Source organism: Lissotriton helveticus, chromosome 6, assembly GCF_964261635.1.
Source record: "Lissotriton helveticus chromosome 6, aLisHel1.1, whole genome shotgun sequence".
Taxonomy (NCBI): domain Eukaryota; kingdom Metazoa; phylum Chordata; class Amphibia; order Caudata; family Salamandridae; genus Lissotriton; species Lissotriton helveticus.
Window position 1 is genome coordinate 1817914400 of NC_136067.1, and position 22690 is coordinate 1817937089.

A 22690-nucleotide genomic window follows, 5' to 3' on the forward strand; every position below is an offset into this window, starting at 1 on the left:
GGGTGGATGGATCGAAGTGTGGCTGAGAAAGTATGGATGGAAAGATGCAAGTGTGGATGAATGAAAGTGTGGATGAAAGGATGCATGGTAGGATAAAAGGGTGGACGAATGGAATAAAACGTGGCTGGATGTATGGATGGATAAAATATTGCATGGATGAATGATGTATGAAAAGGTGGTGGGATGAATGATGGGTGGATGGATGAAAGTGTGGGCGTATGAGCATTATCACGGGAGTAGCAGTTCTAATGAATGTGGGATGTTTTTATTTTCCCATTCTTTCACAAGGTATAAGACAGATGAATTTGCTACAGAACATAGAATGAGTGCATGTGGTGTAGCTTCTGTAAAAAAAAAAAATTGTGCACAGTAACATTTTAGGCATTTTGCTCAATTTGCTATAGAACATAGAATTATTGCATTTGTTGTAGTCTTTTTAAAGTAAAATTGGCCAGTAACATATCTTATGTACTCTGTAAATAATAATGCAAAGACAAGATAAAAAGCTTTAAAAATTTTATTTAAGTAAATATATTTAGTATTATTGTATGAAAGCAAATTAAACTTTAATTAAAATACTGTATTTTTAGCCTTTTTACTGAAACATAATTTGAATATCTTCTTTTTGTACTTCTATTTACAGTAAAGTATTGTGTTCTTTTTTACAACTCATGTATTTTTAGTATGTATCCGTTTTGAAAAATGACATTAACATTTTTTGGCAAGTTAGGCATTAGAGCTTCTTGAATGTCGTCAATGTCGGCTGGTATATTGAAGAAGTCCAGTAGAACATTGTTATTTATTTCTACTGATTGTAAATTTTCGGCGTTATCAATATGTACATTTAGTGTACAGCGTTCCTGATTCGCAGTTTCTAGCCCATATATAGTCATATTTATTTCTTCTTCTGGTGGTTGTATTTTCTGTGAAGGAAAAAGAAGTTAGTTAATTTCATTTTTTTGAAGTCCTTTTTTTTTTCTTGTGTTGACCTACGGAAAAATTTCTTGTTATATGCAGGCTTAAATAATGTTAATAAGTAGTGAAGATAGTTTAAGAAAGGATAGATGTGAGTAAAGATAGTGAAAAGGTATAATATAGTGTGTATAATAGAGGATTAGAGACTGTTTTGTAATGTTATAGGTACTTTAGTAAAAATACGTATTAATAAATAGTGAGTAGTAGGTACTAGTTTTGTGTTTTAGAAGAGTATTGTAAATAGTGATTATAGTTAATAGTGCAGTGTGAGTTGAGTTTGAGTTATTAGTAGAGTGTGTATGTTTTTTTTAGTGCATTGTTAATTATTTTTGGGAGTATTGAAGTTATTGGCGTAGTAGTATAAAGAGAATTTGAAAACGACAAAAAATTGTGTACTTAAGTGTTAGTATTAAAGTCATATTTGTAAGTGATAGTTGGGCATTATTAGTAAGTTATTTTGAAATAGTGAATGTTATTTTTCTGTAATTGTGTTTTTTTATGGTGTGAGTAATAAAGAGAGAGTAGTTAAGATTGAGTAGTAGATTTATTAGTGGAGAGTATTAGTGAGTTTTATAGTAGTGATTAGTAGAATACGTAGTATAGCTTAATCGATTTAGATAGAGAGTATTAGAAGAGAGAGTTTGAGTGAATTGTAATTAGTGAATATAGAGTTTGATAGTGTTTTAAAAAGTAAATAGTATAGATTGAGTAGTAGAGCAAGTTATTAATAGTTTAATAATTTGTACTTACTTGAAATTGTGTATTTCTTGTTGTGTTTAACATTTTATTGCTGCTAAATTCATGCACTGTCAGGTGCGTCATCTTTATGTAGGATCCAATTTCTATGGGGAAGTCTGTGGCATCTCTCCAAAGAGTTATTTTCACTGAGTCCGTTGTATCTTTCACAGTTATTGATTTAAGTTTTGTATCTTGGCCAGCAATAATAATTGTTTTTGTTTCTTCTTCCTGTAAGACAAAAAATTGGTAATAGAAATTTGTTTATTATGTTACAGTGTTGGTGTGTAAGAGTGTGGGTGTTAAAGAGTTGGTGTGAGCGTGTTGTAGCAGAATGTGTGTGTTAAAGAATGTGTGTGAAAGTGTGTGAGTGTGCGAAAGAGTGTGCTCAAGAGTGTGTACGAAAGTGTTTTTTATGAGAGTCTGTCAAAGAGAGAGAGTCTGTCAAAGAGAGAGAGTCTGTCAAAGAGAGAGAGAGTCTGTCAAAGAGAGAGAGAGTCTGTCAAAGAGAGAGAGTCTGTCAAAGAGAGAGAGAGTCTGTCAAAGAGAGAGAGAGTCTGTCAAAGAGAGAGAGTCTGTCAAAGAGAGAGAGAGTCTGTCAAAGAGAGAGAGTCTGTCAAAGAGAGAGAGAGTCTGTCAAAGAGAGAGAGTCTGTCAAAGAGAGAGAGAGTCTGTCAAAGAGAGAGAGAGTCTGTCAAAGAGAGAGTCTGTCAAAGAGAGAGAGAGTCTGTCAAAGAGAGAGAGAGTCTGTCAAAGAGAGAGAGAGTCTGTCAAAGAGAGAGAGTCTGTCAAAGAGAGAGTTTGTTAAAGAGAGAGAGTCTGTCAAAGAGAGAGAGTCTGTCAAAGAGAGAGTCTGTCAAAGAGAGAGAGTCTGTCAAAGAGAGAGAGTCTGTCAAAGAGAGAGAGTCTGTCAAAGAGACAGAGTCTGTCAAAGAGACAGAGTCTGTCAAAGAGAGAGAGTCTGTCAAAGAGAGAGAGTCTGTCAAAGAGAGAGAGTCTGTCAAAGAGAGAGAGTCTGTCAAAGAGAGTCTGTCAAAGAGAGAGAGTCTGTCAATGAGAGAGAGTGTCAAAGAGAGAGAGTCTGTCAATGAGAGAGAGTGTCAAAGAGAGAGAGTCTGTCAAAGAGAGAGTCTGTCAAAGAGAGAGAGTGTCAAAGAGAGAGAGTCTGTCAAAGAGAGAGAGTCTGTCAAAGAGAGAGAGTCTGTCAAAGAGAGAGAGTCTGTCAAAGAGAGAGAGTCTGTCAAAGAGAGAGAGTCTGTCAAAGAGTGAGAATCTGTCAAAGCGGTAAGTATTGTGTGCAAGAGTTTTTGGTATATAGTGTGTGTGTAAAAGGGTGTGTGTGATAATTTTCTTTCTTTTTATAAGCTTACCTTTGCAATAGTCCCAGAAATGCTCATTAATGAGCGTAGTGAAGCTGTTTTAACTGTTTTTATAGGTGATATTGGTGGAGCAGGGGGTTGTAGGATATATTCTGCCTCCTGTATTATTTCTTGAGGTATAGTTAAGGGGATCATGCGTGATAGTTTTGTTTGTTTCGTGATGATAATCACATTGTTTTTGGCTAAGAAATTGCGAATCATAATAGCTTGTCCTTCTTTAGTTTGCTGGTAAAATGGCTCATTGTAGCACGTTGCTTTAATGCAACTACTTTCATCAGCTAGAGCTAGATGATACATGACTTTGTTCTCTTGTTTAGCATTTGTATAGTTTGTTTTTGTGGAACATTTTATAACGTTGGCTCGGATTGTTTTTTGGTACGGTTTGTTGTCTTCATGTTTCATTTTTTTGAGGTCTTGTATGGAAATCATCTGAAACGAGAGAAAATGTTAGTACACATTTTGAACATAAATTTTTCCCCTTTTGCTATTACCTGTAATAAAATCGCATGTTAATGAAGTGGTTGCATTTTAAACTGCCACCCATAATGCTTTGTGATCACTATAATATGATTCTAATGTACTGTAGTGCATGATGTTGTCATTAGTATAGATGTGATCTAGTGTTGAATTGTAGTCTGTTGTGTATTGTTGTATTTTTTGCTGGCATTGAAATTGCTGCAGCATATATTCTAATAGCAAAGTTCTGTTTGGTGACATTTGTGTTAAATCTATATTGAAGTCTCCCAAGATTACATATTTCGAATTTGGATACAAGTTAATTATGCTACTTAAAACTTGTAATAATGTTTGCAAAAGTACATGTGGTGGTTTGTACAGTATAATAAATAAGTATTCAGAATCATTAAGATGCTGAGTGAAAAATAAAAAGTCAATTTCGTGTTGTGTTTGATATATTGGCGATAAAAGCATGTTTTTTTTGTAATAAATGGCAATACCATGCTTTGTGTGCTGGTTGTGAAATTTATCAAATAATACTAGGTGATATTGTTCTATTAAGAACGTATTCTTACCTGCTTTTCTAGTTGTGTTTATTTCAGTGAGGCATATAATATCACTGTTCATGATATTTTTGTCTGATTTAATAGCAGTGTAATTTCTTTGCAAGGACCGTATGTTATGGACAATTATATTACACTGTTGTCTATAGCTATCTAATTGTGGTACTGATATTTGTAATTGCATGTGTGTTCTTAAACGTGTCATTTCTTCATGTACTTTTGGATGTACAGCTATTTTGTCTTGCTGAAAGTTTCTAATGTATATGTTGTCTAAAGATTTAGCTCTGCTTAAAGCTACATAATGCAGATGATGTACTTTACTGTTGTTAAAGTGAATGTAAATGGGCTCAATTGTTTCTCCTTGTGTTCTATGTATAGTTCTTGCAGATGATTGTCGCAATGGGAATTGTTTGCGTATAATAGTTATACATTTCTGTGTATATTGGAAATTGCGTGTAATAGCATGAATGGGTGTCCAATGAGGCAAAATATTACTGTGATATATGTGTTTGTTTTCTTGTCTTGTTAATTTGCCTACTGTTTCTTTATCAAAATTAATCCAAATTACATTTGGTCTGTTATTGATAGTTTCTACAAATTCTACTATACCTGTTGCACCATTTGTTAAACCATCATTGACATTTATATTGTTTGTTAAATCATATCTTAATTGCAATGCAATATGTAATATTGATGGCAGGCTCATTGTTTTAGTAGGATCTGTGGGCAACTGTTGGAGTATTTTTTTTTTTTACTGCTTCACTTAAGTCTGCTGCAACTGTATCTATTGCTGTAGCTGTGTAAACTGGGTAATGAGTTATATGTTCTAATAAAACTGCATTATTTATGCTATTGACTTCATTGTTAGTTCCCATAATGTAAGGGATCGTTTTGCTAATGGTTTCAGGTGGCTCTATTTCTCGTGTTTTTATCTGAATAATATCTTCATTTGTTTGTTTCCCTTCTCTTAATCTGTTTAGTAGTTCAGCAAATGGCAAGTCATTTTGTTGTCTCATTATTTTAGTCAACTCAAATAACTTGAAATGTGTCTGCCATAAATTAGTACTTACTGGCCTATATGAATGTTTTGGGTTGTCAAATATGTATGGGTCAAAAACTGGCTTCAATTGGTAAAAGTCTCCAATTGCTAAAATAGATATTCCGCCAAAAGGGAGATCAGACATTTTTATCTCTTGCAATCTATTATGTATAAAGTTGAATACATTAGCCCCTACCATTGATATTTCATCAATTATTAGCAATTTAAGATGCATTAGCTGACCTTGTAGTGTGCTTCTATTCTCATGAGTTAGCTGTCTATGAGTTAGTGTTTGTGAAATAGGTATTTTAAAAGTACTATGTAGTGTTTTGCCTTGAATGTTATGTGCTGCTTTGCCAGTTGGAGCTGTAAGCAATACATATATGTTATCTGGGTTTTCTCCTGCTTTTGTATTGTAATAACGTACTAATGTTTGGTAAAGTGCTGTTATAAGGAAACTTTTGCCTACTCCTGCACCACCTGTACAAAATGTGTAGCATGGTGTTTCTTTAGTTTTAACCCAATGCAAATGATGATATATAAAGTTAAGTTGTTCTGCTGTTAGATTTTGCATTATATTATCATATTGTTCTTTTGGCATTATGTTATTGCTTAGTGCTTCTTCTCTACTTGTACTTCTAATCCCTAAATCAAATGATAGGTCATACAATGGGTTTTCATTATTTTGCACTTCATGGAATATGGCGTTATCTTCTTCTGTATCTATTGGTGGTAGCAATGTATCTAATATACTAGTTTCATTGCTATTAGTTGTTAGTTGTTTATTATGTTTATTATATTTATTATGGTTTGAATCAACTGCATTTTTAAGTTCTAGATAGCGTTCATAATACGTTTCCTTGTTATTAATTATATTATGTTCATTTCGCCATGGGTAAAAAAGCATGAGCAATTCTCTATAGTAATTTTCGGAGTCATTTTTGATGTTAAATCTGCAATAGCGAATTACTCTTGCTTTTTTCCTTTTTATGTTGTTTGTTTCGTCTACTAAATTTATCTCAAGTTCTTCGTCATCTGAGCTATGAAAGTTATTTTCAATAAGGAAATTGTCATGGCCTGTTTCTTCTTTTCCTTTACATTTTTTCTTTTCATTATACATAGATGCATAGTCAGCTAATGTACATGTTTCTAATTTTACAGGGCGTTTGCTGTACCTCACTATAATATTATCATATTGTATTTTACAAGACTCATCTGGTAAAGAATTGATAGTTTCGATGTCTTTTAATAAGTATGTACGCTTTTCATTAGGACTTGTATTGATAAATACAAAAGATCTTGAACTTTTCCGTAAAGGAATTTGTAGTATTAGATATGCTGCTTCTTGGGCACTTATTTCTGTACAGTTTAAGAATTTGTTACCTATATGCTTAAGTTGTTCTTTAATACTTGGATTGGCATGTACTTCTTTAGCAGCTTGGGCAATTAATTTGCTCTTTCCTCGCTGTGATTTACTAATGTATGAAACAATATACACAGCACATGCATATGCATCTAAGATGTATTGTATATCTATGTTTGCTTGCCATGCTTTCAAAATAGTTGGATTGTAGTTATTTATAAAGCATTCAGCTGGTGTCCTTTTCAAGAAAATAGTATTTTTTTCTATAATAGATTGTATACATAAAGTATATTGTTTTAGATCTATGTTCATTGAATGTAAAAACTGTTCAAAAGTATAATTTGAAAATTCTTGGCTGTTTATAGTTAGATGTATTAGTTCAATTTGCTGTAAGAGCTCGTTATTTGTTTTGTCTAGCTCTATTGGTTCTAGTATAAAAGTTTCAGGCATTGGATATCTGGGATAATGATATTTGCATGTTCTTTTATGTTTGATACGGCAGTTTTTGGTATGGCCGTGTCTTTGTAGAGGTAGTAAAGACTCTATATCTGGTTCTTGTGTTTTTGCACATGTAACATACTTATTTATGAAAGTAGTGACTTCATTTCTATCAGAAGTTTCATATAGTGGAGCATTTTCTATCCATATTATAGCATGTATATGTGGTGATCCCCGTTGTTGGAATTCCACTCTATAAAAGTAATCAATAATTTTGCCAATCGGATTACTTTCATGCAATAAAATAGAATTACATAATTTCCTAACTTGGAAGTCAAAATGTCTTGCACATGTAATGGGATTTTGCTGTATTAATTGGCATTTTGTTTCCCATGACATATTTTTAAATTCTTCTTTTGTGCATTCTGGTCTTTTTTCTGTACGTAATAATATGTTAATTAAGTGATACCATTTCGTTTCTGCAGCAGATAAAGTTAAAAAAAATGTTGGTAATCCTAATTGTCTAATCATAGCAAAAAGGTCTTTTTTGCATTGCTCCCAATATGGTGGTGAACTACGGATAGTTTTAAGTATTTTGTATCCTTCATTATACTGTAAAATTGTATCTAATTTATCTTTTATGTCTTTGGCAGTTATAATGTTTCCATTATTAAAGTATTTCCTAAGAGATATAAATATTTTGCTCTGTAATTGTTTAATGTGTAATGTTTTTAATTTAAAGAAAAGATTAGTAACACACTTTGCTACTCTTAGATCATTACTTCTTACTTCTGATTGACAGATTGTGCTGTAATGTATTGGGACATGCCTTTCTTTATTAGTTGGCCTTCGTTTTCTGCAAAATATAGTTGGGAATGCCAAATATTCAGAATCTTTGTCTTCATACAAGCCTCTTGGTGTGTTATATTCTGCAGGTGCTAAACTTAAAATATTATTTGTTTCTGTAGTAATAGTTTCATTATCTAACATAGTATCTAAATTTCCTGCTGGAATATTGTCTGAGGAATCTGACATATAACTTGTATCTGAAGTCTCATCACAAGAATGTATATCTTGTGTTGTATAATCCCAATCTTTATTAATAGTGATTCCATATTCTTGAAACAAAGTGCTAGTAGTGGCTAAATATAAAGCTGCACGTTTTACTTTGTTTGGTCTAACATTTTCATAATGGGTATAAGATTTATAACTTAATTTTCTTTTTAATTTTATTGGAATTGTCATGTTATCATTAATTTGCCTTGGTAAAACAGTTACTGTTGTCATAACGTCTGCAGGTACATTTACTACTGCACCTGATAGAGATTTTTGGAATCCACGTGGTAATGTTCTAATTTGTAAAAAAGGTATTCTTGGTGATACTAATCTTTCTTCTAAGTTATGCAAGTGTAAGACTGCTGGGATATCAGGAAATGTCATCCCATTATATACTGAACATGGAGGTATTTTGTCTTTAGATATATATGTGTAACATGTTCTGCATATCTCATCTGTTCTGTATTTGCTAATGTTACATTCTATGAATTTAGCTCTCTTACTAATACTGTTTGTTTTTTGAAGACTTTGCTTATGCCATAGTTGATTGCAAATAGTGCAAGTGTACTCAGGTCCATATCGTATTTCTTCCTGAAATATCCTAATTATATCATTTGTTGTTTGACCTGCTATATCTCTATGATTAGGTTCATTCTCTTTGTTTTGTGTCCGTTTTCTTTTTCTATTACTGTTTATTTCTAGAATTTCTATATTGGTTGTTTGAATTAGTGATTCAACATCAGCTGTTAATGTGTTTATTATCTCAGTATTGTTAAGAGCTATGTGTGAAGCTAAATAACTGTCTTCTGTTACATGCAGTCTATTGTCTTGACTATTGTGTTTATTATTGTATTTTCTACTTGTAAGTTATTTGAAGGAATTTCCCCTAATGCATTTATAGATATATGTGTCGTATGAACATATATGCTTTTTCTAGACTTTACATTTCCTTGTTTATGATTCCGTTGTGTTTGCTGTAATCCTTTTTTGCTAATTGTTGTTATGTTCACTGTAGTTAAATCTAAAATAATACTCTCAGAATTAGTAATTTGTTCTCTATTGCCTAACTTTAGGATGTATTCTATAATAAGATTAATAGAGTCAATTTGGATAGCAATACATGTTCCATTAGAATGTTGTATTGCATTTTCATTTTGGCTATGTGAATCAAATAGAGAGTATGTATGTATAGTTTTGAAGACTGAAATTATATATCTACCTATAGAGATCAATACACCAGTTTGTGAATTAATTGTAGAAGTTAATGCAGATATAAATTTACTATGTAAAGTTTGTGCTGATTTTGTTAGTTCTTCGCTAAAGCATTTTTTGAGCTTTGTAGAATAAATTATGTCATTGCTAACTATGTAATTTGGTAACTTTAGAGGTTGCATACAATCTTGTTCATCAACAGAGTGCATTTCAGTGTACAAAGCATCTCCAAGATTCATAATACAGTGCAAGTCTACACTATCCCAAATATATGCTGGTTTACAGTAGTTCTTTAAAATAGCAAATATACTATTTTGAAGAGAATGTGTATAGTGAATACTTTTATCACTATGTGTATTTTTTTCCTGTGGATGTGTGTTATGTAAAAAGGTATTTTCTTGTGGTGTTTGTGTTAAAATATTTGAATCTATATTGGTATTATTTGTGCTACTTTCCTTGTTGTGCAATGTGCTATTGTGTATATTATCATGAAGTAAACTGTCATTACTTCCAGTAATACGTTTATATGTATTATAGTAATCACTTGAATATGTGTTTGTATGTAAATTACTTGTGTATATTGTTTGTTGTACATTTATGTGTGTGCTATTAATTACATTACTAGAATATGTGTTGGTATTTAAATTACTTGCTGGTATTGTCTGTTGTACATTTATGTGTGTGCTATTAATATGTTGTCTTTCTGTGTTGCCCTTTAGTGTTTTCTTAAGTATACTTGCATATGTGTCAGTAGGAGTAGTCTCTTGTGGTGTATTAGTATATTGTGTTGTGCTGATCTGCTTGCTGTTGTTTTTAGATAGATTATTAGGCCCTGTTGTAGTGAGAATTGCACAGGAATATGTACTAGTACTAGGAATATTATCTAAAGATGCTAATGGCTGTTCCTTATTCAAAAAAGTGTTTTTTTTAGATTGACATCTCTGAATGAATTTTTTGGCACTTTCTATACGCATTTCAAATGCTTGTGTGAAAAAATTTTCACTAGCTTTAGTAGAATACACATAAATATTTTTCGGTGCTACTGCATTCTTATTTTTTTCATGAAGCACCATTGCTTTTTGAAGTGATTCTTTTTTAATCGTACTTATTTGTATTGGAGTTAATTCATATGGTACACAATTCATGTTTGGTTTCTTTAGATAGTGTGCCAGATTTGTGATGTACTCTAGAAGTTTTTCAAATCTGAACTGTATAGTAATACATGTTCCATTTGGGTGAGGCATTCCAGTGTTATCACGACTATGTGAGTCAAATACAAAGTACGAATCATTTTTCTTAAAAATGGAAATAACATAAATTTCCATGCAAAGTATAACACCGGAGTTGTAATCAAGTGCATGTTTTAATATTTGGTTGAGATTTGGAAACGAAGGGTCACATTGTTGTAATATGTCTCCATAATAAGGTTCTTTAAGTTTAAGAGAATAGATAGTAGTATTGTGTTCAATAAAATTTGGTAACTCATCTGGATGCCTAAGTTGTTCGCTATTAAGTAAATGCATATCTATATATAAAGCATCACCTAATTTCATAATGTAATGCAAGTCTTCTTTAGTCCATGTATGTGCATCTTTGTAATAGTTGTGTATAATTGCAAATGTACTATTTGGCAAGCATTGATAACCTCTAGAATTGCATGTAAATTTGTCATGACCTTGATGATAATCTGCTGCTAGTATTTGCATCTTAGCTAAGCTAATTTATTAAATAATTTGATATCGCTACAGTATTGCTAGATTTTTTTGTTATACCTGAGTCTTTTATTGTTCTCTCTCTCTCTTATATAATATATATATATATATATATATATATATATAGCTAATTTATATTTGTCTTGTAGTTAACTATAATCCAAGGCAATTAATGTAATTTTACACTATTTTTTTGCTTTGTATTTTAGGTAGCAACTTTAGATGTATCTTTTTTACAATTTTAGTGATGTACTAGCTATAATTTATACTATTAGCGTGTATATATATATATATATATATATATATATATATATATTTGTATATATTTATTTGTATATATATATAGTCATTTTACTGTTTTTAAATAGATTTCAAGTTACAGGTTGATAACTTATTTAAAAAAGATACTTGTAATTGTATATATTTCCAAACAATTAGCAATTGTCTTTACAAAAGAAATAATTTTCAATGGTAACTATATAAATATATATATATATTTTTTAAATAAATAATTATATATATGATTAGGTCTAGTTTTATTTATCTAAATCCACTCTATTGTTGTTTTTGACCTGTTTTATAGTTGGAGCTGGTAGCAAAACAAAGCAATTAGTTTTACTTTTTTCTTAACTAATTTTTTTTTCCTAAGATTAATGTTACCTATGTAAATCTTCTATACGATATTTTCTAATTATAAGTATATACAATATATATACATATATATATATATATATATATATATATGTATATATATATATATATATATATATATATGTGTGTGTGTGTTGATATATGTGTCTTATTTTTTTCCTTGCTATTTCTATACTTACAAGTGAATACAGAAGCAAAATAGATACTTTTACCGTGATGATGTTTTCACTGATGATGTTGTGTCAAACAATTATGAACGTCTGATCTTATTCAATCAATTGGCAATCTAAGGAAGAATGAAAACAAGCATTAATATTGAGTTTACATATTAATATAATAAAAGTGGCTCGATACTCCTAATCATTGTTAGTATATAAAAATATTTAGCAAAAAAGTTCTTAATTTTAATTAATTACTAGTATTAAAAAGTGTATACAGTAAGTTATATTTAATACTATATAGTGTATTGTATTGTATGTGGATATACGTTTTTGAAACATTGTGACTAGAGTGCATGTGTAAAGAGTGCATGTGTAAAGAGTGCATGTGTAAAGAGTGCATGTGTAATGAGTGGCGAACGTATATGTATAAAGGCATATGTGTAGAAATTGTGTGTACAAAGTGTATATGTAGTACATACTTTAAGACTGTGTAGAAGTTGTATGTGTAGTATGTGTGTGGACTGAGTGATGAAGCATATTAGTAGTCGTAAATAGAGTATTAGAAGTGTATGTAGTATAGAGTAACTAGTAAAGTATAGTAGTAAGGAGGATAAAGTGAGCAAGATAGAGAGAGATGGAGGGCAGGAAGAAGAGATGGAAATAAAGAGGGGTGGATAGGCAAGATTGAGAGTAGTGGAAAGATGAAGAGAAAGATAAAGTAGGAAAGATAAGGAAAAGAGAGAAGTATGATAAGGAAGAGAGAGGATATAGAGGTGTAGAAAGGAAGGTAGAAAAAAAAGATAGAAATGTAAATTACACAATGTGTATTTTATTAGAAGTTGTAAAGAGTGTATTAGAAGCATTGTTTGTAATTTTAAGCAAGTACAAAAGAACAATAGGAGAGGCAGGGAGATTAAGGAACACTTAGTCCCCTGTTAAATCTAAATAAACAAGAGAAGAGACGTTAAATAAGTCTCAAATTGCCACAGAGACTGAGCGATGCAACTGGGGAATTGCACACTCACTTTAGGTGGAAAAGAAAGCCCTCACACACCGACCTAGTCAGTGCCATGCTTCATCATTGGGCCCCACCAAAGAGGCCGAATGCCTCTTTGGTGTGCTACGACGCCAGAAGACTGCGGAGCTGGTTGTGTGAAAAAGGCATGTTGTGAGTTTTCTAATTAAAAGTGCCTAATGTGTAAGTACAATTCTATAATTCTTGATGCTTAGTACACAAATGAAAGAGTTATGTGTCTGAATTTAATGCCCAAGGTAATGGATTTGTTAATTTAAAATACTAATTAGTCAGTCAACATGTTTCATCCTTTACAGTTGTTTAAATTTACTTAGGCATTTATAATGACAGAATTATACCCTGGCGGTATGGACTCTCTAATCGTCCACCCTGACCTGGGGGCGTGAAAGTGAAAATATCAAAAAAATGATTTAGTGCATAAAAAAAGGGGGAAGAGCAATTGCTCATTCCAAAAATACTCCTAATTGCGGAGTGTTTGTGCACCTGTAAAAGAAATAACAGACAAACATATAAAACTTTCACACAATTAGTTGTAAATATAGCTCATTGCGTTTGTCCAGGGTGCTCCATAGTTGTGGCATAGTGTTCCTAAATAAACACTATAGTTAACACCATCTATATATCTATATAGCCTTATAGGGATGCTAACACTAACTTTGGGAAGTGAAGTGGAAAAATGTGTGTAAAGCACACAAAGTAGGTAGAAAGTGTTGATGAAGAGAGAAGACGCATAAGAGAGATCAAGAGAGATGGAAAGCAAGAAGAAAAGTAAGTGCAGAATGGAGTGAGAAGATAGGAAGTAAAGAGTGCAGGATAGAAAGTGAAGACAAGATGGAGACGTAGATAGAGAGTGAAGGCAGGAAGGAGAGAGGACACCAGAGAGAGAGAAAAAGTGAGGGTAGGATGTAGGGCATGAGCAAGAAGGAGGAATGGATGGAAGAAGGTGCAGGAGCAAGAGGCCCGTCTCAGTGGTGTAAGGACTTTCAGGTAAGCAATTTTGTCTTTTGTAAAGCTAATAATACTGTCACTTTGAATGCTCCGAATTTGACTAAATTTATTTTTCTTTTGTTGCAGGTATTTGACAGCAGGGTTGGCCAAGTATTTCCCGTTGCCATTTTGTCTTGGGATCTTTGGCTCGCTGTCTCAGTGTCCATGGTGCAAGGACCCCCATAGAGAGAGATGTAGATGGAGGGCAGTAAAGAAGAGAGCAGTTGGAAGAGTGGGCAAGAGGAAGAGTGATGGCAAAGGGGAAAAAAAGCGGAGAGGGAGATAAAGAGAATAATGATAGATAAGGAAGGAGAGAAAGAGTGGATGCAGACAGTGAGCAAGAGGAAAAAACAGATAAAAGATAGAAAAGAGAGAAAGTTAAAGGGATAAAAGAGGGAGAAAGTGCAAGAGAGAAGAATAGTAGATAGGGAGGAAGAAAGAGGGAAGACAAAAAGAAAAGCAAGGGTACAATGGAGCGAGAAGATAGAAAACAAAGAGTGCAAGATAGTAACTATTTCCGGTCTGCATTTTGTCTTGGGATCCATGGCTCGCTGTCTCTGTGGCACAAGGGATTTCAGGTACGCGATTCAAATTGTAAGTGGCACAAGGGATTTCAGGTACGCGATTCAAATTGTAATGTAATTTGTATTTCTCTTACAGGTGTTTGGCTATTTTGTTTATATTCTTCTAATATGTTTCTTTTTTGGGCTGTTCTCTCTAGTGTTTCCGTGTCGGGTCTCCTCCTTGGCGTAACTACTTTCAGGTAAGCGATGTTGTGTTTTGTAACAAATAAATGACTGTCTCTTTTGAATGCCCGGAATTTTTTTTAAGTTTGAAAAGGAATTTTTGACTTCATTCTACCCTTACTTTTCTTTTTGTCTTCCCTTTCTCTTCCTCCCTATGTACTATTCTTCTCTCTTGCACTTGCTCCCTCTTTTATCCTTTTAACTTTCTCTTTTATCTGTTTTTTCTCTTGCTCACTCTCTGCATCCTCTCTCTCTCTTGCCTTATCTATCATTATTCTTTATCTCCCTCTCCTTTTTTTTCCCTTTGCCATCACTCTTCCTCTTGCCCCCTCTTCCAACTGCTCTCTTCTTAGTGCCCTCCATCTACATCTCTCTCTATGGGGGTCCTTGCACCATGGAGACTGAGACAGTGAGCCAAAGAGTGCAAGATAGAAAGAGAAGACAAGATGAGGACAGAGATGGAGAGTGAAGGCAGGAAGGAGATAAGACGCTGGAGTAAGAAGAAAGAGGAGGAAGGCAGAAGGTAAAGGAAGAGTAAGAAGTAGGGCATGAGCAAGAAGGAGGGAGAGAGAGCAGATGGAAGAGGGTGCAGGAGAGAGGGACGGTAGAGAGAAAAGAAAGCATAAAGGAGATAGAGAGAAGAATGATAGATAGGGAGGAAGAGGAACACGGAGAGTATTAGAAAGAGGAAAAGATAAAAGAAAAAGGAGAGTGCAGGACAGAGAAGTATAATAGATAGAAAAGGAGCAAGAAGAAAGGAGAGAGCAGATGGAATAGGGGGCAGGAAGAAGGAAGAGAGCAGAAAGGAGAGATATATAGAGAAGAAATAGCAATAAAGAAGTAATTAAAAAAAAGGAAGAGAGAGTGCAAAAGAAAGAACGGAGGACGCAGAGAGGAGGTGAAAAGAAGAGAGAGAAAGATAAGGAAGAAAGAGGAAGATAGTGCAGGAGATAGAAGTATGATAGATAAGGAAGTAGAGAGGATGAAGATAAATGGAGATCATGAGAGAGAACGTAGAAAGGGGGAAAAGACTGCAGAATGGAGTCAGAGGGCATAAAATAGAAGGAGTGCAAGATGGAAAGGCAGAACAAGATAGGGAAGGAGATAGAGAGTGAAACTCACAGAGTGCAAAAGGAAGAGCAAGAAAGAGAGAAAGCAGGAGTTAAAGGGAGGGTGTGCATGAGCAAGAAAGAATTAAGAAGGGAGCAGTTGGAAGAGGGGGCAAGAGGGAGAGTGATGGCAAAGGGAAAATAGCAGCAGGTAGATAAAAAAAGAATCATGATAGAGAGGGAGGAAGAAGGAAGGAGAGAGAGCAGATGGAATAGGGGGCAGGAGAGAGAAGAAAGAGAGCAAAAAGGAGAGAGAAGAGAGAAGAGAGTGCAGAATGGAGTCAGAGGGCAAGAAAGAGAAGGAGTGCAAGATGGAAATGGAGAACAAGATAGGGAAGGAGATAGAATGTGAAAGTAAGAGAGAGGGCAAAAGGGAGAGCAAGGGAGAGAGCGAGAGAAAAGGCAGGAGGTAAAGGGAGGGTGGGAGGGAGGGCATGATCAAGAAATAAGTAAGAAGGGAGCAGTTGGAAGAGGGGGCAAGAGGGAGATTGATGGCAAAGAGAAAAGAGCAGAAAGGAGGGAGATAAAGAGAGAAGCATGATCGAGTGGGAGCAAGAAGGAAAGAGAGAGCAGATGGAATAGGGGGCAGGAGGGAGAGGGAAGAGAGAGCAGAAAGGAGAGAGATATATAGGAGAGCAATAAAGAGAACGGGAGGAAACAGATTGTGATGGAAGAAAGAAGGTGAGAGAGGGTAGATGAAGAAAAGCACAAGAGTGTGAATGTAAGATGGAGAGAGTGGGCAAAATAAAGAGAAATAAAGAAGGAATACAAGATAGCGACATAAGGAGGAGAGAAAGAAAGGAGAGAGATGGAAAGGGTATGCAAGAAGAAGAGGGGTAAAAGGTAAGAGAGCAAGAGGGAGAGAGATAAAGATAGAAGGAATAGGAAAAGAGAGGGCAGGAGAGATAAGCATGATAGAAAAGGAGGGAGAGAGCAAGCAGAAGAGAGAAAGGACGCAGGAAATAGAGAGATAAAGAATGAATTCAAGAGAGATAGCGAGATATAGGAAGTAGAGAAAAAAGGAGAGAGATGGAAGGGGTATGCAAGAATTAGAGAGGGGCAAAAGGTAAAGGGAGCAAGAGGGAGAGAGAGATAAAGATATAAGGAATAGGTAAAGAGAAGGCATGAAAGATAAGCATAATAGATAAGTAGGGAGAGAGCAAGCCGAGACGCAAGATAGAAAGAGCATGAGAGAGAAGGTAAGGAGGAGTAAAAGTGTGAGCAGAATAGAGTGAGGGAGTAAAAGAAAGTGCATGATAGAAGGAAAGAGAAGATGGGAATACAGGAGAGAGAGTGTAGAAGAGAAGGGATGCAAAAGAGGGAGAGGAAAAGAAAGAAGGAAAGTAGGAGAAAGTGAGGGAAGGATAGAGCAGGAGTAAATAAAATAGAAAGACTGCTGGCAAAATCATGAAGGAGATGCAGAGTAAATGCAAGAGAGAGGAAAGGCAAGAATGCAAAATTGAAAGGGAAGGCAAGAGAGGGAGATGTATGTAATGTTGCATGTGCTGTCTCAGTATCTAAGCATTTGCTGCAGGATGGGGAAGAAGATATAGGGTGTGTGCAGGGACCTGTAAACAAAGTCTTAGTTATAAGTTTTCCTTTAGCTTTGACCTCTCTCCTGATTACGACCTCACCAGTGCAGCTTTCATCTCCAAACTAAATTAAATGTTGTTTATGAGGCAAACTTTGTGTATAACTATCCAGCAAAGAATGCCCAGTACAGACAGGAAGTACTACCCAAAAAAATGTCTAAAGTAAAATTATTTTTAAGTATGAACGTACCGTGTTGAAAGAACGAATTTGAAAGATGTGTCTTCGATGGGGCAGTTGCACCAAATGGCAAATTTTTTGTCCTGTAAAAGTAAAATATACTGTTAGCAAAAGATTGAAAAGAGTGAGGACATTTGTGTGAAGTATATTATAAGTTGTAAATAGAGAATTAGAAGCACTATGTATTATAGAGTAACTAGTATAGTAGTAAAGACTATAAAGTAGCAAGGTAGAAAGAGATAGAGGTTAGGAAGAAGAGAGAGATGGAAAGAAAGAGGGGAGGATAGGCAAAAAGAAAAGGAGTGAAAATAAAAAAGGAGAAAGATAAAGAAGAAAGGATGAGGAAGAGTGCAAGTGAAAGAGAAGCTTGATAAGGAGAGAACGCAAAGAGGTGAAAAGACGACAAAGATAAAGAAGGAAGAGAGTGCAGGAAATAGAAGTATGATAGATAAGGAAGTAGAGAGGATGCAAGATAAATGGAGATCATGAGAGAGAACATAGAAAGGGTGAAAAGAGTGCAGAATGGAGTCAAAGGCCAAAAAACGAGTGCAAGATGGAAAGTGAGAACTAGATAGGGAAGGAGATAGACAGTGAAACTAAGAGAGAGGGCAAAAGGGAGAGAGAGAGAGAAGGCAGAAGGTAAAGTGAGGATAAACATGAGCAAGAAAGAATTAAGGGAGCAATTGGAAGAGGGACAAGAGGGAGAGCGATGGCCAAGGGAAAAAAGCAGAAAGGAGAGGGAGATAAAGAGAGAAGCATAATAGAGAGGGAGCAAGAAGGAAGGAGAGAGAGCAGCTGGAATAGGAGTCAGGAGAGAGAGGGAAGAGAGAGAGCAGAAAGGAGAGAGATATAGAGGAAAGCGATAAAGAAGTAAGTGAAAAAAGGAAGAGAGAGTGCAAGAGAGAGAACGGGAGGAACCAGATTGTGACAGAAGAATGTGAAAAAGGGTAGATAAAGAAGAAAAGCACAAGAGTGTGAAGGTAAGATGGATAGAGTGGGCAAAATTGTGAGAAATAAAGAAGGAATACAAAAGAGCGAGATATAAGGAGGAGAGAAAGAAGGAGAGTGGTGGAAAGTGTATGGAAGAAGAGAGGGGCAAAAGGTAAAGATATCAAGAGGGTGAGAGAAATAAAGATAGAAGGAATAGGAAAAGAGAAGGTAGGAGAGATAAGCATAATAGAGAAGGAGGGAGATAGCAAGCAGAAGGGGGAGGCTGCAAGAAATAGAGAGCAGGAGAGAGAAGGAAAGGATGAGTAAAAGTGAGAGCTGAGTAGAGAGGGAGTAAAAGAAAAAGTGTGCATGATAGAAGGAAAGAAGATTAAAAGACAGGAGAGAGAAGGTATAAGAGAGGGGATGAAAAAAAGAGGGAGAGGAGAAGAAAGAAAGAAAGTAGGTGTAATAGTGAGGGAAGAATAGAGCAGGAGTAAATAAAAGAAAGACTGATGGCAAAATGGGGAAGGAGACGCAGAGTAAATGCAAAAGAGATAAAGAAAGGCAAGAATGCAAAATTGAAATGGAAGTCAAGAGAGGGAGATGTATGTATGTTGCATGTGCTAGCTTAGTATGTAAGCATTTGCTGCACAGACCTGTAAAGAAAATGGGGATGAAGATATAGGGTGAGGGTAGAAGAGAGAGGATGCAGGAGAGAGGGAGAGCAAAGGAAAGAGAAAGTAGGAGAAAAGGAGAGAAGAATAGCGCGAGAGTGAAAGAAAGAAGGACAGTGAATGTAAAATTGTGAGGGAGATGCAGAGTAAATGCAGGAGAGAGAGATAAGGAAAGGCAAGAAAGAAATTGAAAGAGAAGGCAGGAAAGAAGGAGATATATGAGAATAGAGTGAGGGAGTAAAAGAAAAAGCGTGCATGATAGAAGGAAAGAAGATGGGAAGACAGGAGAGAGAAGTTATAAGAGAGGGGATGAAAAAAGAGGTAGAGGAGAAGAAAGAAAGGTGTAATAGTGAGGAAAGAATAGAGCAGGAGTAAATTAAGAGAAAGACTGATGGCAAAATGGGGAAGGAGATGCAGAGTAAATGCAAAAGAGAGTTAAAGAAAGGCAAGAATGCAAAATTGAAATGGAAGTCAAGAGAGGGAGATGTATGTATGTTGCGTGTGCTAGCTTAGTATGTAAGCATTTGCTGCAGGGACCTGTAAAGAAGATGGGGATGAAGATATAGGGTGAGGGCAGAAGAGAGAGGATGCAGGAGAGAGGGAGAGCAAAGGAAAGAGAAAGTAGGAGAAAAGGAGAGAAGAATAGTGCGAGAGTGAAAGAAAGAAGGACAGTGAATGTCAAATTGTGAGGGAGATGCAGAGTAAATGCAGGAGAGAGAGATAAGGAAAGGCAGGAAAGAATGAGATATATGAAAGTTTAAAGTATGAACGTACCGTGTTGAAAGAACGAATTTGAAAGATGTGTCTTCGATGGGGCAGTTGCACCAAATGGCACATTTTTTGTCCTGTAAAAGTAAAATATACTGTTAGCAAAAGATTGAAAAGAGTGAGGACATTTGTGTGAAGTATATTATAAGTTGTAAATAGAGAATTAGAAGCACTATGTATTATAGAGTAACTAGTATAGTAGTAAAGACTATAAAGTAGCAAGGTAGAAAGAGATAGAGGTTAGGAAGAAGAGAGAGATGGAAAGAAAGAGGGGAGGATAGGCAAAAAGAAAAGGAGTGAAAATAAAAAAGGAGAAAGATAAAGAAGGATGAGGAAGAGTGCAAGTGAAAGAGAAGCTTGATAAGGAGAGAACGCAAAGAGGTGAAAAGACGACAAAGATAAAGAAGGAAGAGAGTGCAGGAAATAAAAGTATGATAGATAAGGAAGTAGAGAGGATGCAAGATAAATGGAGATCATGAGAGAGAACATAGAAAGGGTGAAAAGAGTGCAGAATGGAGTCAAAGGCCAAAAAACGAGTGCAAGATGGAAAGTGAGAACTAGATAGGGAAGGAGATAGACAGTGAAACTAAGAGAGACGGCAAAAGGGAGAGAGAGAGAGAAGGCAGAAGGTAAAGTGAGGATAAACATGAGCAAGAAAGAATTAAGGGAGCAATTGGAAGAGGGACAAGAGGGAAAGCGATGGCCAAGGGAAAAAAGCAGAAAGGAGAGGGAGATAAAGAGAGAAGCATAATAGAGAGGGAGCAAGAAGGAAGGAGAGAGAGCAGCTGGAATAGGGGTCAGGATAGAGAGGGAAGAGAGAGAGCAGAAAGGAGAGAGATATAGAGGAAAGCGATAAAGAAGTAAGTGAAAAAAGGAAGAGAGAGTGCAAGAGAGAGAACGGGAGGAACCAGATTGTGACAGAAGAATGTGAAAAAGGGTAGATAAAGAAGAAAAGCACAAGAGTGTGAAGGTAAGATGGATAGAGTGGGCAAAATTGTGAGAAATAAAGAAGGAATACAAAAGAGCGAGATATAAGGAGGAGAGAAAGAAGAAGAGTGGTGGAAAGTGTATGGAAGAAGAGAGGGGCAAAAGGTAAAGATATCAAGAGGGTGAGAGAAATAAAGATAGAAGGAATAGGAAAAGAGAAGGTAGGAGAGATAAGCATAATAGAGAAGGAGGGAGATAGCAAGCAGAAGGGGGAGGCAGCAAGAAATAGAGAGCAGGAGAGAGAAGGAAAGGATGAGTAAAAGTGAGAGCTGAGTAGAGAGGGAGTAAAAGAAAAAGTGTGCATGATAGAAGGAAAGAAGATTAAAAGACAGGCGAGAGAAGGTATAAGAGAGGGGATGAAAAAAAGAGGGAGAGGAGAAGAAAGAAAGTAGGTGTAATAGTGAGGGAAGAATAGAGCAGGAGTAAATAAAAGAAAGACTGATGGCAAAATGGGGAAGGAGACGCAGAGTAAATGCAAAAGAGATAAAGAAAGGCAAGAATGCAAAATTGAAATGGAAGTCAAGAGAGGGAGATGTATGTATGTTGCATGTGCTAGCTTGGTATGTAAGCATTTGCTGCACGGACCTGTAAAGAAGATGGGGATGAAGATATAGGGTGAGGGTAGAAGAGAGAGGATGCAGGAGAGAGGGAGAGCAAAGGAAAGAGAAAGTAGGAGAAAAGGAGAGAATAATAGCGCGAGAGTGAAAGAAAGAAGGACAGTGAATGTAAAATTGTGAGGGAGATGCAGAGTAAATGCAGGAGAGAGAGATAAGGAAAGGCAAGAAAGAAATTGAAAGAGAAGGCAGGAAAGAAGGAGATATATGAGAATCGAGTGAGGGAGTAAAAGAAAAAGCGTGCATGATAGAAGGAAAGAAGATGGGAAGACAGGAGAGAGAAGGTATAAGAGAGGGGATGAAAAAAGAGGTAGAGGAGAAGAAAGAAAGGTGTAATAGTGAGGAAAGAATAGAGCAGGAGTAAATTAAAGAGAAAGACTGATGGCAAAATGGGGAAGGAGATGCAGAGTAAATGCAAAAGAGAGTTAAAGAAAGGCAAGAATGCAAAATTGAAATGGAAGTCAAGAGAGGGAGATGTATGTATGTTGCGTGTGCTAGCTTAGTATGTAAGCATTTGCTGCAGGGACCTGTAAAGAAGATGGGGATGAAGATATTGGGTGAGGGCAGAAGAGAGAGGATGCAGGAGAGAGGGAGAGCAAAGGAAAGAGAAAGTAGGAGAAAAGGAGAGAAGAATAGTGCGAGAGTGAAAGAAAGAAGGACAGTGAATGTCAAATTGTGAGGGAGATGCAGAGTAAATGCAGGAGAGAGAGATAAGGAAAGGCAGGAAAGAATGAGATATATGAAAGTTTTAAGTATGAACGTACCGTGTTGAAAGAACGAATTTGAAAGATGTGTCTTCGATGGGGCAGTTGCACCAAATGGCAAATTTTTGGTCCTGTAAAAGTAAAATATATTGTTAGCAAAAGATTGAAAAGAGTGAGGACATTTGTGTGAAGTATATTATAAGTTGTAAATAGAGAATTAGAAGCACTATGTATTATAGAGTAACTAGTATAGAAGTAAAGACTATAAAGTAGCAAGGTAGAAAGAGATAGAGGTCAGGAAGAAGAGAGAGATGGAAAGAAAGAGGGGAGGATAGGCAAAAAGAAAAAGGAGTGTAAATAAAAAAGGAGAAAGATAAAGAAGAAAGGATGAGGAAGAGTGCAAGTGAAAGAGAAGCTTGATAAGGAGAGAACGCAAAGAGGTGAAAAGAAGACAAAGATAAAGAAGGAAGAGAGTGCAGGAAATAGAAGTATGATAGATAAGGAAGTAGAGAGGATGCAAGATAAATGGAGATCATGAGAGAGAACATAGAAAGGGTGAAAAGAGTGCAGAATGGAGTCAAATGCCCAAAAACGAATGCAAGTTGGAAAGTGAGAACTAGATAGG

General features: G+C 35.4%; 1 protein-coding gene across 3 annotated transcripts; it reads right to left on the minus strand.

The window, feature by feature from the left end:
* Positions 1-595: 595 nt before the first annotated feature.
* Positions 596-22197, minus strand: LOC144761908 (uncharacterized). 3 transcript variants are annotated; one of them, XM_078647112.1, is made up of 6 exons: positions 22126-22197; positions 17401-17471; positions 11792-11865; positions 3081-3518; positions 1726-1941; positions 596-923 (listed from the first exon to the last, which is right to left on the minus strand). In XM_078647112.1, exons 4-6 carry the CDS (start codon positions 3516-3518, stop codon positions 663-665), a joined length of 915 nt encoding a protein of 304 aa, XP_078503238.1. In that variant the 5' UTR covers positions 11792-11865; positions 17401-17471; positions 22126-22197; the 3' UTR covers positions 596-662. The 3 variants fall into 3 exon arrangements, with proteins under 3 accessions (XP_078503238.1, XP_078503236.1, XP_078503237.1); XM_078647110.1 differs by lacking the exon at positions 22126-22197 and adding an exon at positions 19767-19838; XM_078647111.1 differs by lacking the exon at positions 22126-22197 and having other exon boundaries at positions 17401-18484.
* Positions 22198-22690: the final 493 nt, after the last annotated feature.

Bases quoted from the DNA above. Each gene is read 5' to 3' on its own strand.
- LOC144761908 (XM_078647112.1), bottom strand. From the start codon at position 3,518: ATGATTTCCATACAAGACCTCAAAAAAATGAAACATGAAGACAACAAA. The intron at 1,942-3,080 runs GTAAGCTTATAA...TTTGTCTTACAG, and splicing joins TTTCTGGGACTATTGCAAAG to GAAGAAGAAACAAAAACAAT. The intron at 924-1,725 runs GTAAGTACAAAT...TTTCCTTCACAG, and splicing joins CAAGAAATACACAATTTCAA to AAAATACAACCACCAGAAGA.